The sequence below is a fragment of the Falco peregrinus genome, chromosome 1 (genome assembly GCF_023634155.1).
Source record: "Falco peregrinus isolate bFalPer1 chromosome 1, bFalPer1.pri, whole genome shotgun sequence".
Classification (NCBI taxonomy): Eukaryota; Metazoa; Chordata; class Aves; order Falconiformes; family Falconidae; genus Falco; species Falco peregrinus.
Genome location: NC_073721.1, coordinates 60,311,273 through 60,326,873, shown reverse-complemented (window position 1 = coordinate 60,326,873; position 15,601 = coordinate 60,311,273). Strand labels below are relative to the sequence as shown.

General features: G+C 38.8%; 1 protein-coding gene across 2 annotated transcripts in view; it reads left to right on the top strand.

The window, feature by feature from the left end:
• Positions 1-15,601, top strand: part of CKAP5 (cytoskeleton associated protein 5) — a 54,298-nt gene that overhangs the window by 18,171 nt on the left and 20,526 nt on the right. For both annotated transcript variants that reach the window (XM_005236355.4, XM_055793845.1), the window contains 15 exons: positions 2,501-2,590; positions 2,690-2,854; positions 3,675-3,803; positions 4,716-4,898; positions 6,029-6,142; positions 7,327-7,437; positions 8,719-8,811; positions 9,345-9,530; positions 9,997-10,091; positions 11,454-11,511; positions 11,595-11,720; positions 12,050-12,186; positions 12,348-12,522; positions 13,055-13,168; positions 14,958-15,086. In XM_005236355.4, the coding sequence (XP_005236412.2) occupies positions 2,501-2,590; positions 2,690-2,854; positions 3,675-3,803; positions 4,716-4,898; positions 6,029-6,142; positions 7,327-7,437; positions 8,719-8,811; positions 9,345-9,530; positions 9,997-10,091; positions 11,454-11,511; positions 11,595-11,720; positions 12,050-12,186; positions 12,348-12,522; positions 13,055-13,168; positions 14,958-15,086 (1,905 nt within the window). The remainder of the gene's footprint in view (positions 1-2,500; positions 2,591-2,689; positions 2,855-3,674; positions 3,804-4,715; positions 4,899-6,028; positions 6,143-7,326; positions 7,438-8,718; positions 8,812-9,344; positions 9,531-9,996; positions 10,092-11,453; positions 11,512-11,594; positions 11,721-12,049; positions 12,187-12,347; positions 12,523-13,054; positions 13,169-14,957; positions 15,087-15,601) is intronic.

Below are 15,601 nucleotides of genomic sequence, written 5' to 3'. Positions count from 1 at the left end.
TTATCTCAGTTGTTTCTCAAGCTTCTGTTGGTATGTTCTTTAAGCTGCTCAATTAAATTTTTCTTGTGATAAGTAAGAATGATGGGGGTAGAGCTTAGAGACAGAGGGAACTGATGCGTCAGGCTGCTGATAGGGTTACATTTAGTGATGAATTGGGGAGTTACTGAATCTCACTGCTTCAGAAACATTCAAATCTCCTGAACTCTGAACAACAGTTTGGAAAACTCTTTTGTTCTGAAAGCTGTCTGTAGTTATAAGAAGCATTCTTACATGTCTTCATGCACGATTTGTGTGTTAAAGGGTAACCCTCATACATACAGAGTTGGTATTGAAAAAGCCAAGCTTCTGAAATAAGAGTATAGCTCTATGGTTGCCAAGCAGATGGTGTTGAGAAGATGAATTTTTCAGTACTGTAATGGCAGCTATGAATTGCATAATCGCAGCACTCGTTTTACCAGTTCACTTGACTTCGTTGGATTTATTTACTAGTGAGGAAGATAGAGACTTCTCCTGAGAGCAGGCATTGGAAGTGTTATGAAACAGAGCTGTTGCTAGAATTGTGGGATTATTATAAACTCTATTAGTTAAATATAGGACTTTAATTTTACAGTCTGCAGTCTATCTTAATACAAGAGTGATGAAATAAAGTACAGAACCATACTATTCGCTGTAATGGAGTGCATGTGGCCCAGCTTCACCTCTGTTGACTGCCTTTGGAGCCTGGGACTGACTCTTCTTCCTCCCTTGCTTTTCTCACATAGGATACCTCTTTTAACTTCACGTTAAAAAATACTTGTTCTAGCTGCCAGCATTTTCTAAAACAGAGACTTAATGATTTTGGATGTCTCCTTTCTATGACTTTGTTCTCTGTAGGGTTTAGGAGTCCAGCACCTGCAGCAGCATGTATGAGGGTCTATATAAAAGGACTGTTGTGGTTTAACCCTGGCTGGCAACCAAGCACCACGCAGCCGCTTGCTCGCTCCCCTGTCACCCAGGGGGGTGGGGAGGAGAATCAGAAAGGAATATAAAACTCGAGGGTTGAGATAAGAACAATTTAATAATCTAAACAGAATTAAAAGATAAGAACAACAGTAATAATGATAAGAATAATTGGGATGGAACAATGGGGGGGGGAAAAAACCCCTAAGTGATGCACAGTACGACTGCTCGCCACCTGCTGACTGATGCCCAGCCAGTCCCCAAGCAACGATCCCACCCAGCCAACCCTCCAAGTTTCTATACCAAGCACACCATCCCATGGTATGGAATACCTCTTTGGCTGCTTGAGGTCACCCATCCTGGCTGTGTCCCCTCCCAGTCTCTCGTGCCCCTCCAGCCCTCTGGCTGGCAAGGCCCAAGAAACCGGAGTCCTTGACTTAGTATAAACATCACCCAGCAACAACTAAAAAACATCAGTGTGGTTATTAACATTGTTCTCACATCACAGCCGAAACACAGCACTGTACTAGCTACTAAGAAGAAAACTCATCCCAGCTGAAACCAGGACAGTGGTGCTCTTCTGTATTAATCAAAGAGGGGTTTTTGTTGCTAAATTCTTTGTGAATAGGGAGTTTGCAAGTTGCTGCTTGGCAAAGGATACTACCTGCGCCTAGGTCACTGTGTATTGCAAGGGGTTGAGATCTCTTAGTCAGCTTCTGAGTAGAAAGATCTATTTTGTATTATGCAAGAGCTTATAACTTCTGTAAGGCATCAGACTGCTTCCAAACTGTGAACTGCATTATGTTTATGACCATCTTGAAAATAGCCTGCTTTCCACAGTTAAAAGCTCTGCATGTTTCTGGCTCACTGACAGAAGTTTTTACTGTTACAGAGACCATACTTAAATGGAGCTGCTGGTATTACTGGCACATGATAAGGTGTACTAAATTTTTTTCTGCAGTGACTGCCTGAGCAGCTAGACTGGGTATGAATTGCTGTGGAATTCCAGTATAGCATAGTACAGTGTCAGGTGTGCTTTTTCAGAGTGATAGATATGAAAAATACTGCTCTAGGAAGACTCCCGGTTGCTTTAGAACCATGGTCTTGTCAGCTGTGGGTCAAATGAGAGCTCTTAATGAGCCACGCTGAGTGCTGTCAGGAAGCTGGGGACAAGGGGACAGGTTATGTGCTACCTTAGATTCTTGCAGTACAAGAGCACAGCACTCAGTACTGAGAAATTGTTTAATTTCTGTTCTGTTGCTCTGCGTTCCAGGCCAGTAGAGCCAGAGTATTCATCTGTAATTATGTGGGCTTGTATATCTGCCTTTTGTTTAGCTTTACTATGAAATTTAACAAATATAGGTATTTGAACATAGATTGACTAGCATTAATTTAATATTGGAGATTGGCTAGAATAAACTAGTTCATACTGCAGTTGTGTATCCCTGGAGGGGGGGGCAGCAGTGATGTTTGCATTATTTGCTTCTCTTTAGAACACCAGGGAGCAGACTTCCAGGCTGCTGGATTTACTTTCTTCTTTTTTTTTTCCCCATTTCCATAGGTTGTTCCCACAATCCTGGAGAAATTTAAAGAGAAGAAGCCTCAGGTAGTGCAGGCCCTGCAGGAGGCCATTGATGCAATCTTTCTTACAGTAAGTAAGAGTGACACTTTTCCCATTGTCTGAGCATTGGACTCATTTTGGTTCACTCTTCTCTTTACTGAAACTAACAACTTCTGTGTTCAATACTAGACCACGTTGCAGAACATAAGCGAAGATGTGTTGGCAGTGATGGACAACAAAAACCCAACAATTAAGCAGCAAACGTCCCTCTTCATTGCAAGAAGCTTCCGTCACTGCACACCTTCTACTCTGCCAAAAAGCCTGTTAAAACCTTTCTGTGCCGCACTTCTCAAGGTAAAGCGGGAGTTGGTACTTCCCTGGCATTGACTTGAGCCCTGTATTTGTGAAGCATTGGCTTGTTCTGGGAGAAAGACCCTCTGGTAGTGCAAGGACTAAAGAGGTTTTTTGTGCTACGACGTCTAACTTGAGGATGCCTTTCAGTCATGGGAACAGTCTGGTCTCTGATATTGATACTCAGTATCAAACAGAACTCTGATAGGAACTCTGATTAGTTTAGCTTCTCTGATACTGAAAACTCAGTTTATAGCAACGTGGTTTGCAACTGTTAAACTTACGGGCACTGCACCGCTTGGTTCTTGCAGACATCTCTAGCGGGCTTTTTTGGAATGCCACCCATCATCTGCCATGAATAAAATACCATCTCATATCAATTATTGCAGTTACACTGGAGCATTTTTCAGTGTAAACAATAATGACATATACTTTTTTCACATTGAAAAATAACCTTTTCCTTGTTATGGGAAATACACCCAACTTCAAAAATGGGTATTTGAATGGGTTTGCAGAACTTCAAACTCCTTGTAGACTTCCATGGTGTTGCAGTGTCTATTAAAGCATAAATGTTTATCTTCTTCTTGTGGTGTGAAAGATCCAAAGATGGGAAACTGGCTGTTCTGAGAAACAGTAGACTGGATCGGTACATAGAAAAACAAGTGAACACCAACCTTTTCCTTCCTGCAGTAGGATGTTGAGGATTATTCTGTAGTAGATGCAGATTTTGAAAAAGGGGAGGGGATATATACAGAAAATGGATTTAAGAATATGTGTAGTTATGAGCTGTAAGTCATATGATACAGGTTGTCTTTCTCTGCAGCATATCAACGATTCTGCTCCTGAAGTAAGAGATGCTGGTTTTGAAGCATTAGGCACTGCCCTGAAAGTGGCTGGAGAGAAAGCTGTGAATCCCTTTTTAGCAGATGTAGACAAATTAAAGCTTGATCGGGTGAGTTTGTCATCATAAATGTTGTAAACAATGCTTCATTTATCCATTTAAAATGCATCATGGGCTAGAGAAGATTAAAGATGATGCCATAGCTTAAGACTGTCAGCACAGATTTTTAAAAATTTATTTTTTACTGAAAAGTTACTGATGTTGCAGGGAATCTTGAGTATCTATTTCTTGCTAGACTATCAAGAATCTTTTCTTTGACTTCCACTACCTAAAATGTATTAACTTTACAGCTTTTAATTCTTATGTAAGTATCTGTTTGGCTTCAAGGCTTTATTATCTGTGAGATGGGTTGTGAGGTTTGGTGGTTTTGAGTTTCTTGGTAGTATGTTTTTGGGGTTTTTTTGGCTGTTCATGGGATTTTGTTTGCTATTGAACACTTTCTCTGTTTATATGAAACATTTTAGGGGTTTAATGTCCCAACCATATGGTCTAAATCTGTATTACTAGACAGGATTTAGTATTAAAGTTTACTTAACAATAAAGTTTTCTTGCTTTTACATAAGCTGACGTGTTTGTCAACTGAATGATGATTTTATAATTTAAGGTACTAAGAATTAGTCTTCAGAGCATCTGTAAATGTTAGTGAGCCTATTAATGCATTTTTATGCATATAAACACACTTCATTTTGAACTAGGAATATTATTCTAACAATACAGTGATGGCTAATGCCACTGATAAGTTAACCTTACTCTAATGTAAGGAACATGGGATAACAAAATGTTTAAAGTAAACAACTTAAACTTTCCACATTTTTTCCAGAAAGGTCAAATTTGAGCCACTACTGTTGAAGTGATGCTGTACATCCAATTGTAGCTAAATAGCCTTTTTTTCCCCTTCCCCCTCCTTTTTTTTTTTTTTTTTTTTTTTTTTTTTCCCTCTTCTTTTTCTTAACTCTTTGTCAGATTAAAGAGTGTGCTGAGAAGGTAGAACTGGTTTATGGTAAAAAGACAGGAGTTGCTGCTGAGAAAAAAGAAAGCAAGCCTGTTACTGGAAAGGTGCCTGGTCTTTCAGGGACTGGTGGAGACAAAGAAACAAAAGATGCAGCAAGCAAACCAGGACCGCTGAAAAAAGCACCTGCTGTGAAGGTAAGATAGATTGCCAAGCGATTTGTCTGACAATCACAGTATTTACTTATTTAATATCAAAGGTGGTCTGTTGAGTGCCTCTTTCCGATGAGGAGCCACAGTCCTTCTGTAGGAGTAGGTGAGCCCAACAACAAAAAGAACCAAAGACTTTCTCAGAATGTACTTGATGATGTCTCAGGTTTTTTAATCATACGGACTGTCTTGTCACTTATGTATTAATACTGGGGTTTGATATTGCAATAGTGATAGACCACTAGAGGCATCAGAGGAACCTCAGATGTTGTAACATTAATGTGCTCTGTGGTGATGTAGTAGAACATTTGGCTGAAGTCAGCATCTCTTCTTACAACTAGCAATAACTGCTCTCTTCAGCGTTGTTTTAAAATTGTTACTGTAAATAATTTGAATCATTAGCCTGTGTTACTTTAAAATGACTATTTTGGTTTTAAAAATTGATGTAAGTAGCACTATAGGTGGTCTTTGTAATACAGGCTGTCCAGGGAGGTGGTGGCATTACCATCCCTGGAGGCATTTAAAAAAAACATACACCTGGGGTGTTTGGGTATGTGCTTGTAGTTTGCAAAAAAATAATATTACACGGTTTAGGGGTGGGCTTGGCAGTGCCGGAGTAACGGCTGGACTTGATGATCTCTAAGGTCTTTTCCAATGTCAAGGATTCCATGATTCTCCAAGTGGGAAACCTGGAGAAACCTGGAAGTGAATAGTAGAATGGACCATATTTTCTAAATTCTGTTGATACTAGTGACCTGGAAAAGAGACATCAGTTGCAAGTTTAGTATCTTAATTAATATCCATAGGAGAATATGTAGATTAAATCGTTATTTCCCAGACCTTCACAAATAGATACATTCTTTCCCATTTTGTCTTTCATTGTCTCATGTCCATGTTACTGTACATGTTTTATAAAACCTCATAGTCTGAAAGCAACATATGAACTAAATAAGCTGTAGCAGAAAACTGTTTCTTTGCCTTCAGCTGTTAGGGTACTAGAGAGAGACTTTTTGTTTTTACTTTAGAATGTGCAAGTGTAGAAAACCAATGGTTCTTTTGGTTATCTGGTTAGCTAGAGACCTGTTTGATCTTGGTGAACTTGTCCTTTTCTTTTCTAGTCAGGGGTCCCACCCAAGAAAGGTAAACCAGCTGCAGCTGCAGGTATGGGAGGCACTGGGGCTAAAGGCAAGAAAGGTCCTGAGACCAAAGAAATATTTGAATCGGAGCTCTCGGTGAGTATTCTCTTCTCTGAAATATGAAATCCTCTCTATAAGTAGCTTTAGTTAATCAGTTCTTCAGCTACTACAGGTTTTTTCACTGAAGATGGGGGTTTTTTGTTAGGAGAAGGGAAAGTAATGCATTTCAATAAATGGAATTCATAACTGGTAAAATACATGTTCGATATATTCTATTCTTCAGGCTGTTGGTACGAGGCCATGTATAACAGTAAACAATAAATCGTGCTAATATGACAGGGTATATCATGTTGTCCCTGAGGGTGAAAAAGGTGATGATAGGACTACTTTGTATGTAATATAGGATGCATAATTTGCTGAAGATGTCTGGTATTAAAAGCTTGAGAATACAGTATTCTGGAGTTTACATTGAAATCTGAGGTGGAATACAGTAGTAATTGAAGGAACTAGAACTAGCGCGAGCTTGTTCTCTGCCATTCATGTTAAGTTACACTTCATGAAAATGATTGAATTCTGTGTGTCAGTTGAGAATTCTATCTTATCTTTTTGGTAGGGAACCAGGTAAGCTAAGCTGTTTGTAGGTCAAAGTAACAAAAAGCTGTTAAAGCTTTGCTTGATGTATCTGCAAGCTTTTTTTGGACTGTCCATTATCTTTAGAGTGTTGCTTAGAATGAACACTTTCCATGTAGTTTATATTGCCAGTTATACATTGGAAAATGAGTATACACTTCTGAAGGTGATACAGACACCAGTGAAACTAAGGAAATTTTTATCATTTTTCATACACTAAACTTCTGAATTTTGCTAAGATGGATGCAGAAGACGAGTCTTCTCCCACCCACCCTTATCAACCACTGATTCATTGTTGTGAATGTTTATTCAGACTTCATCTACAATTTGCAACATCATTTTCTGTTACCCCTGCTTGATTCTATAAGTAGATAGTGGCTACTTGGGATTATTTTTGACTGTCTGCACAATTTCTCATACTTTTGAGAGATTATTTTTCTGTTGCAGTACGATTTAGTAGCTTCTTAAATTTGTAAGGCCCCTAAACTATAACCCATACCAAATCTTTCAACCTACGACAGAAAACTTCTCGTGTTTTCTAAGTGCACCACAGTCTAGGGGTCATTCCAGTATATTCCCTGTCCTTAAGGCTGCTGCCCCCCTCTGCAGGGATGCAATGCAGTGTTAACCTTGTTCTGATCCATCTGCAGATAGAAGTATGTGAAGAGAAAGCTGCTGCTGTCCTTCCAGCTTCTTGTATCCAGCAGTTGGACAGTGGTAACTGGAAAGAGAGGCTTGCCTGCATGGAGGAGTTCCAGAAGGTAAGTTTGCAGCCGTTGATAAGAAGAGAGGCAGGTAGGGGAAGAGAAAGAAAGCAGTAATTTCTTCAGCTTTTTAGGCCTGTTAACTTTTTTTAAAAAAAAGACATACCAGTAGCAGTGGTAGGTCAGCAATTCAGATGGATTAAACAATACTTGGAAAAGGTGACTTCTATGGTTTAAATTGGTTCTTATTCCATAACAATAGTGGACTAAGTCTTTTAGTTTAATGCAGATAGTTACGCTTTTGTCAAAAATTTTAGTATGTGGATTGAGGATGCATAGAGGTATTATTAAAACAATAAGTAATTCTGAAGCTTAGGCTGAATGATAACTAGGCTTAAACAAAAAGCTTTGCAATGACTCTGCAAAACTGGTTGCAAGTTAGTCCCTGCTGATTGCATGTTAGGCAGCAATTGATTATAATACTAAAACTTCAGTTGGCAAATAGTTGATGTTTGACAATACCAGCAGTCCTCACAGCTGGTGGCCAATGCTTCATGTAGTCACAAGCAAATAAAACGTTGTGTGTCATTTGGATGTGAAGCCTGGCTTTCTTCCCATGGTATCCATCATAAGACCTTCACGAGTTCATATTCAAAAAAGCATCAGCTGTAGGTGTGCAAATAGTTCATGCTGCTACAGCATTACAGTTGCAACTGAGTTTTAATATTTTAGTGGAAAAGGTGACTGACATAAATGGTGAGTGGCTGCGCTGAAGTGCTGCTGTAGAAGCCAGCTTTACTCAAGTGTAAAGATGTTACATTTTCAGTGGAATGGATAAGCCTAACTACAAGTGAATTTAGATTACATTCAGGCTTAATCTCTACTGTGTAGCCAGCATTCTAGTGGGAAAGGTGCACGGTATACTTAATCTTGAAAAAAGGAAGAAAAAAAAAAAGGAGGAAAAAAAAAAAGCTTGGGGTTTTTTGTTTGGTTGTTGGGGTTTGTTTTTTTTTGCTTGGTGTTTGGTTTTTTAAGCTAAATGTTAAATTCCCAGGGCTGGGGTTGCAGACAGTCATTGTAAAGATACCTGTTAAAGAACATACAGTGTTACAATGTGAATGCTGTAGTATAAATGTTGTATCTCGGTACCTGTAAAATTGGCTCCTCATAAAAGTGGGTCCTGTAATATGGCTTTTTCAGGTAAATTCTTATGCTGAGAATTTCTACCATTTAGTTCAGTATTAAGAAAATATTTACAGGACAGTTGTGACAATTTCTGTTTGTTTTGGGTTTTGTATCACTTGTGACCCACTGGTGACCTTATTGTTTATCCTTTAGGCTGTTGAGCTTATGGAGAGAAGTGAAATGCCTTGCCAAGCTCTAGTAAGAATGCTGGCCAAGAAGCCTGGTTGGAAAGAAACAAATTTTCAGGTAATACATTATCCTTCAGTAACAAACAGTCTGGTTTTGCTATTTAATGTAAGCTGCATTTCCACCTGAAAGGCTGGCATGTCTGTCACTGATGACAGTCCTGGCGCCATGGCCACGCTTGTATCTGTAGTCAATGAGAATATAAACTCTGAAATGAGATTTTATTTCTGCTAACAAGTGAGACGTAGAGACAGCATTTGAAGATGTCTAGAAGTGTATGTATGTGTATATATGTGTGTGGATACGTGTATGTATAAGTTCTAGAAGTAGATAATGACTGACCAGTATTATTGATGTAAAAATGTGTATTTGTGTCTATACAGACAATACGATTATATATAAAGCATGTGTAGATGTGTATTTGTGTACAGAAATATTGTATATATACACAAATACATATTTTAGGTATCCATTTGTGTTTACCCACAAATACATGTTTTTTAATACATACATCTATAAATATATAGAATAAAATATTTAATCTAAAATCCAGGAAGACATGAATAACTTCCTTGCTGTTACGGATGTTCCAGGTGATGCAGATGAAACTGCATATAGTTGCATTGATTGCACAGAAAGGAAACTTCTCCAAAACTTCAGCACAGGTTGTGCTAGATGGTCTTGTAGACAAGGTTGGTGATGTGAAATGTGGGAGTAATGCAAAAGAAGCCATGACAGCAATAGCAGAGGCATGCCAGTTACCATGGACTGCTGAGCAGGTGAGTGAGCAGCAATGGTATTCTTCTAGTAAATTAAATTGGAAGTATTATGTGGGGTGTTCTTTTAGTCTGAGGAGTAAGTCCTAAATCTTTGATTTTTTTCTCTGTTGCCTGAAAGTTCATTGTTTGCTCTCAGACATCTCCAAAGGCAGAACTTAAACAGAAGTTCCCCCCAAAAGGGAAATAACAAGTAGTAAATTAGTATTTTGCTGATACACTGCCAAAGCAGGTATATATCCATAATAATGGTATCTGTGGCTGCCTTTAAGTACTACAGGAGCTTCTGGTTTGCTTCAGTTGCAATTGTGTTCTGCTACAGTGGTACAACAAACTTTGCTTGTACACCCCAGCTGTTTGTTTATTTGCAATGCCCTGTGTTTTTTGCAAGTGTCTTCACTTCTTTATTACAGTCCTTTGTCACCTGGTTTCCCAGTAATAACTTACACTTACCTTTCTTCTATTCCAGGTTGTGGCTATGGCTTTCTCTCAAAAGAATCCTAAAAACCAGTCAGAAACTTTGAGCTGGCTTTCAAATGCAATTAAAGAGTTTGGCTTTTCTGGGTATGTCTTTTAAGTAAATTGCTGAGAGAAACTTGCGTGAATGTTTCTAATCTAGGATTAATTGTCAAATTGGTCTGAAGAGGATGACAGCAAGTTCATCTGAACTAATGTTCATTGAACTCTGGAGCTACCTCTGTCAGGTGCTCTTCTAGCTCTGCATGTGTAAATGAAAGTATCTGGCATTACTAATAAGATGCTACTACACTACTAGATGCTTTATTCATTGCTTGGCCTTCTCTGAAGAGCATTTTTCTTAAAATTTATGTCTGTTGCTTTCCTTCTACTTGGGTACACCTGCACCCAGGGGATCACTGTATTTTGTGGTTTAAAAAACCAAACCCTGAAGCCTACAAAAGAGCACATACCAGCATGCTTATTGCTCTCCTTCAGAAAGAATTTGAGGCTGATAACAGGATGAAGTTTTAGCTGGCGAAATAGTCATTACAGCGTCTTGTGCTGTGAGGGTAAGAAATGGATTCTCCATCAGAACCAGGTGTAGCATTCCTTAATTTTCAAACGCCAGTCTCTTAACTGAATGTGGACAAGCATACGTAATGCAGTTTACTCTTGAGAACAAAATTTCTAAGCAGTGAAGACTTCAAATATTAATTTATTTGGTTACTTGGGCAGTTACTATGCCTGTCCAAGTTGTTTTGCAGCTATTGAGTGGATAGTAACATCAATTAAGTCTGGAAAATGAGCTCTCCTCTTCAGTAAATTCCCTAAAAAGTGTGTGTTTTCCATCAGGGTGATCTGTGTGTAGATTGGATACTGGAACAGTAGCATTTGAGGCTGCACAAAGGAAGCTTCTGTGATTATCTGTTTTCTATTGAATTCAGTGGTAGTATAGAAGATTCAGTGATCTAAACCTGCCTTTCTTTCTCTTGGAAATTTCTTTGTGACATTTGTGTCTCTTTCTGGAAGTTACTGAGACAGACTTAACAAAAAAAACCCAACCAAACCCTCACCTTTATTATGTAGCCATGCTTCAGGTACTTCAAATTATTCTAGACTCGTCCCTCAGGGTCCTAGCAATTGTGTGGGTGATGTAGTTTAAGAAACTTTCTGGGGGAAATAATAGCAGTCTTTGATATTAATTACTTTGTTTACTGTATTGCTTTTCATAGCAGGCTATTCCCCAAACCGATCTCTTACAGCAGTTATTTAAATAGCTACTACCTTCTATAGTATTTCGTAAGTGCAAATATCTTCTTGTAAAGTAGTTGTATGAATCTGTTCTCAGCGCGTTTTTTTTCTGTAGTGTATTATGATGATTTTGTTTCTTGTTGGTGCTTCCTGTGTTGTATTTTACTTACAGGGGATATCTTTCTCTTCCCCCTCCCCCCTCCCCCCCCCCCCCAGACTGAATGTCAAAGCTTTCATCAGTAACGTGAAGACCGCTCTTGCTGCAACTAACCCGGTGAGTAAATTGATAATTCTAATCCTGAATTATTATCAGTCCTTAAATTTGAAGACTGAATGCTTCTATCCTCTTTCTGGCAGGCTGTAAGAACTTCTGCCATTACGTTGCTGGGAGTCATGTATCTTTATGTGGGACCTCCTTTGCGAATGTTTTTTGAGGATGAGAAGCCAGCCCTTCTCTCCCAGATAGATGCGGAATTTGAAAAGGTATGAGGTGTAGCTGTCTTACTACTAAGTATCATTAAACTACTTGGAAACTTCAGTACCTGGAATCTGTACTCACGCTGTGGTCTAGCCTGTGTTTTTCTAAATGGATCAGATTTTTTTTTTTAAGATGGCTCACTGAAGCAGCTGCAAACTCGTTATGTTTAGCGATGTCAATAGTCACTTTTCTGATGACAAACTTCAAAAGTTTCTGGTTTTGTCAGAATAGCATAATGTTTTAGAAGTGCATTTATACCATGCAAGTGTTTTTATTTTTACTGTCAAATGAAAAACTGTAAAATAGCTGTTTCTGATTTTTGTGTTTCTTGCAGATGCAAGGGCAGACAGCACCAGCCCCGACTCGTGGCATTTCCAGGCATAGTGCAGGGGGTGGGGATGATGGTGAGGAAGAGGAACAGGAGGATGTTGGAAACGATGTTGTGGATCTCTTGCCAAGAACAGATATTAGGTACGTTTGAATTCTACAACCTGAAGACATAATTTCACTGCAATTCAAAACTTTGTGTTTATAAGTGCTTTCTAAGCAGGGATCTGTGGTGTTAAGGCACTGAAATACTAAAAGACACATAACTTAAAAAAAACGGGCTTTTAACCTTTTTTCTCTTACAGTGATAAGATCACAGCTGAACTAGTGTCTAAGATTGGGGACAAAACCTGGAAGGTCAGGAAGGAAGGTCTAGATGAAGTGACAAGCATAATAAATGATGCTAAGTTCATACAGCCAAACATAGGAGAACTTCCAGCTGCCTTGAAGAGTCGTCTCAATGACTCCAATAAAATCTTGGTATGTTATTCAAAATCCTGTTTCAGCTGTTTCCAGCTTAGAACTTAGGACAAACTATTTATGATTATGGAACCTTGCTTATTACTCAGTCTGTTACAATATCATGAAATCAACAGTTGGAAAACTGTAAACTCTGTATTTCTGGATAATGTATTTGCTGCTTTTTGTAAATACTTGGTTTTCTTTGCTTTGTATTTAAAAAAAAAAACAACCTTCAAAAAAGGGGAAAATCTACCTCTAGTTTGAATGTAATATAATAAATCTTAACCAAAAAGAAGTTTAAATAATACTCTGCTTGTGAGAAAAGTGAAGTGTCCCTTGTTTGAAGATATTTTTAGTTGAGCTTTAATTTGCTCAGAATATAGAAGTAACTTTATCTTTGTGATGGATTTGAAGTCTGGAGCGGGTATCATTGAGTAGGCATTCTACAGTAAAAGCCTAAGTGTACAGCAGTGTTACTTTTCCCCATGTGAGTTGGAGCTTTGCACAACTCGTTGTAACTGTACTTAATTTAAATCCTTTTTATGTGCAGGTGCAGCAAACACTGAGCATTCTTCAGCAGCTAGCAACAGCAATGGGCCCCAATATCAAACAGCATGTGAAAAATTTGGGCATTCCTGTCATCACAGTCCTAGGAGACAGTAAGGTAGGACACTCATCACGATCTCTTTCTTTTATGCCACTCGCTGTCTGAGCTATGTCTGTTTGGACTTGCTGTTGGGAGATGGATAGTAGTTCAAAGTGAATAAATAAATAAATAAAGTTACTTGTAGAACTCCTGTTCTTTTATCATGTCAGTGTGGGTTCCAGTGTACGTTGTTGTCTTTGTGTCACAGTGTAGGAGACCTTCGAATCGTAGGTAGAAATGGGACACTCGCAACTGACAGTGAAGTTTGTGTAATGTCCGTGTTGACCTCATTGAGATGCTACGCAAAATCTAAGCTGGGACCATGGGAAAGGGTTGTCTGAAGCAGTGGGGAAAGGAGGCTTGGGAAGATGCCAGTGTTTTGTGCCAGAAGTCACAGGCAATTATCAGAGTTTCCGATGTGTCTACTCTGTGAGTAGGAAAAAGAGCAGAAACTGGATCTACCTGTCCCAAGCAATGGAAGAACTAGGACAAGTCCTAGGGCTAGAGAAAAACTTAGTTCAAATGTTTCTCTTTAAGGGTCTTTAAACACGTAAAATCTCAGTTCTTTAGTTGTATTCTTCTCTTATTCATCTTGAGGAAACAGCAAGCTCCATTTACTTCCAAGTGCATGGTTTAAGGATAAGACCAACTGTGATTTATCTTTTACTGTTAGTAAAATGCATAATACTGGGCTACTTGTAAGCACTATGATGCTGACAGAGGACTGTACACTCATTCAGACATTAAGAGTAGTCACTTTTTTGAGGTACTGCAAGTTTTACCCAGTTTATTCAGTTGCTAGGGTTTCTGAAGATGAAGAGGGATCATTTTTGGGCCCTGCTTTGAAATATTAATAGTGGCCCCCCCGAGTAGTTGAGGAAAATCAACAGCTTGCACCATGAGGGAAGACAAATTAAATTTGGGTGGTGGGAGCCAAGGCCACTTCAGAGAGGCTGATGATCTATGTACCTGCAGCACGTGATTTGTTTCTTTTCCTCAGTGAGATTAAAGATGGACAAGTTACTTGCAAGGACACTCCCTTCTTGTTTAGATACATGCCTGGATGTTACCTTTTGCTTTTAAAACTGATTCATGCTAAAGCTAAATGAGTCTTAAATGATCTGCTTGCCTCAGACTCAGCCTACAGGGGAGTGTCATGTGTATGGAGTCATGTCAGTACTGCTCATCTTCTGAAGAACCATGGTTGTTAAGTATTCAATCTGCTTTCTTGTAACTTCACGTAGCTGCTTCAAAAAAGGGTGCCGTTGTAAATTTTGCTTGGAAAAAAACACTAAAGGTGGAAACTGGTAGGAGTTCGAGGGCTCCCCTCTTCCTGACTTGACTTTAGCTCGTGTCTGTCCTAAATAAGGGTGCCCTAATAACAGGCTGCATAACCCACTTGCCTTGATTTATGAATGTGTGAAGTCTATTTCAAGCATTACGTAAATAACTAAGCTTATTCTTTAGCTTGTTTGAGAGTTAGGAAACTCCCAAAATTCTCATCAATGAATGGTAGCAGGTACAAAGTGCTTTTTAAGATATCCTTTGTCCTTCTTCATTGAACTTTATTTTTAAAAAATGATGGTAGATAAGAATAGTGTCTGATTCGGTGATTTCTGATACCATCACTAAAACTTCATTCTTCTGAATCTTAGACTTCTCAAGCAGTGAATAAAAATAAAGATTTCAAAGCCTGTGATGTAGAAGCTTTCTCCTTTCATGCAAAGGATGAATCAGTTGCCTCTTCTGTTGTAATCTTCTGACCCCTCTTTAGAATTATTCTTCTTAAATCTTGTTCTTGATACAGAATAACGTTCGTGCTGCTGCACTAGCAACTGTGAATGCTTGGGCTGAACAAACTGGGATGAAAGAGTGGTTGGAAGGGGAAGACCTGTCTGAGGAGCTCAAAAAAGAAAATCCTTTTCTAAGACAAGAGGTAGGCTTCTGTTAAGTAAATTTCTCCTTACATGTGCCTAATCAAAATAACCTTACCTGCTGTGGACTATGTTTATCTATGCAGTCTGAAATGACACAATGCTACCATTGTGTGAGTAAACAAGTAATTGTGTGCTCATACTGAAACCTCAGAAAGCCAGTAACAAGTTTTATTCCCGCCTGATAGCTGTCATTCAGATTTTGAAGCCTCCTAAATGAAACTATTGTCTGTTCTGATCAGCGCTTTAAGAGCTAGTGTGCTTTCCCTCAAATTAACCACGTGGTAAGGAAGACCAGAACTGAAGTGGAGACATTAATGTGTTTGAGGCCAATAAAGTGCAGCTGAAATTCTGCTGTTACTTTCAAAAGGAAGAAATAGCCCTTGCAGTCTTAAGACGCCATGCTCAGAGTTTTAAGGTAGCTGCGTATTAATGTACTGTACTCAGTATTTATTTTTTTTTTTAAATGGACATGACAGTTGATGTTTAAGAATACTTGTCTGAACAAAGGTTGGGG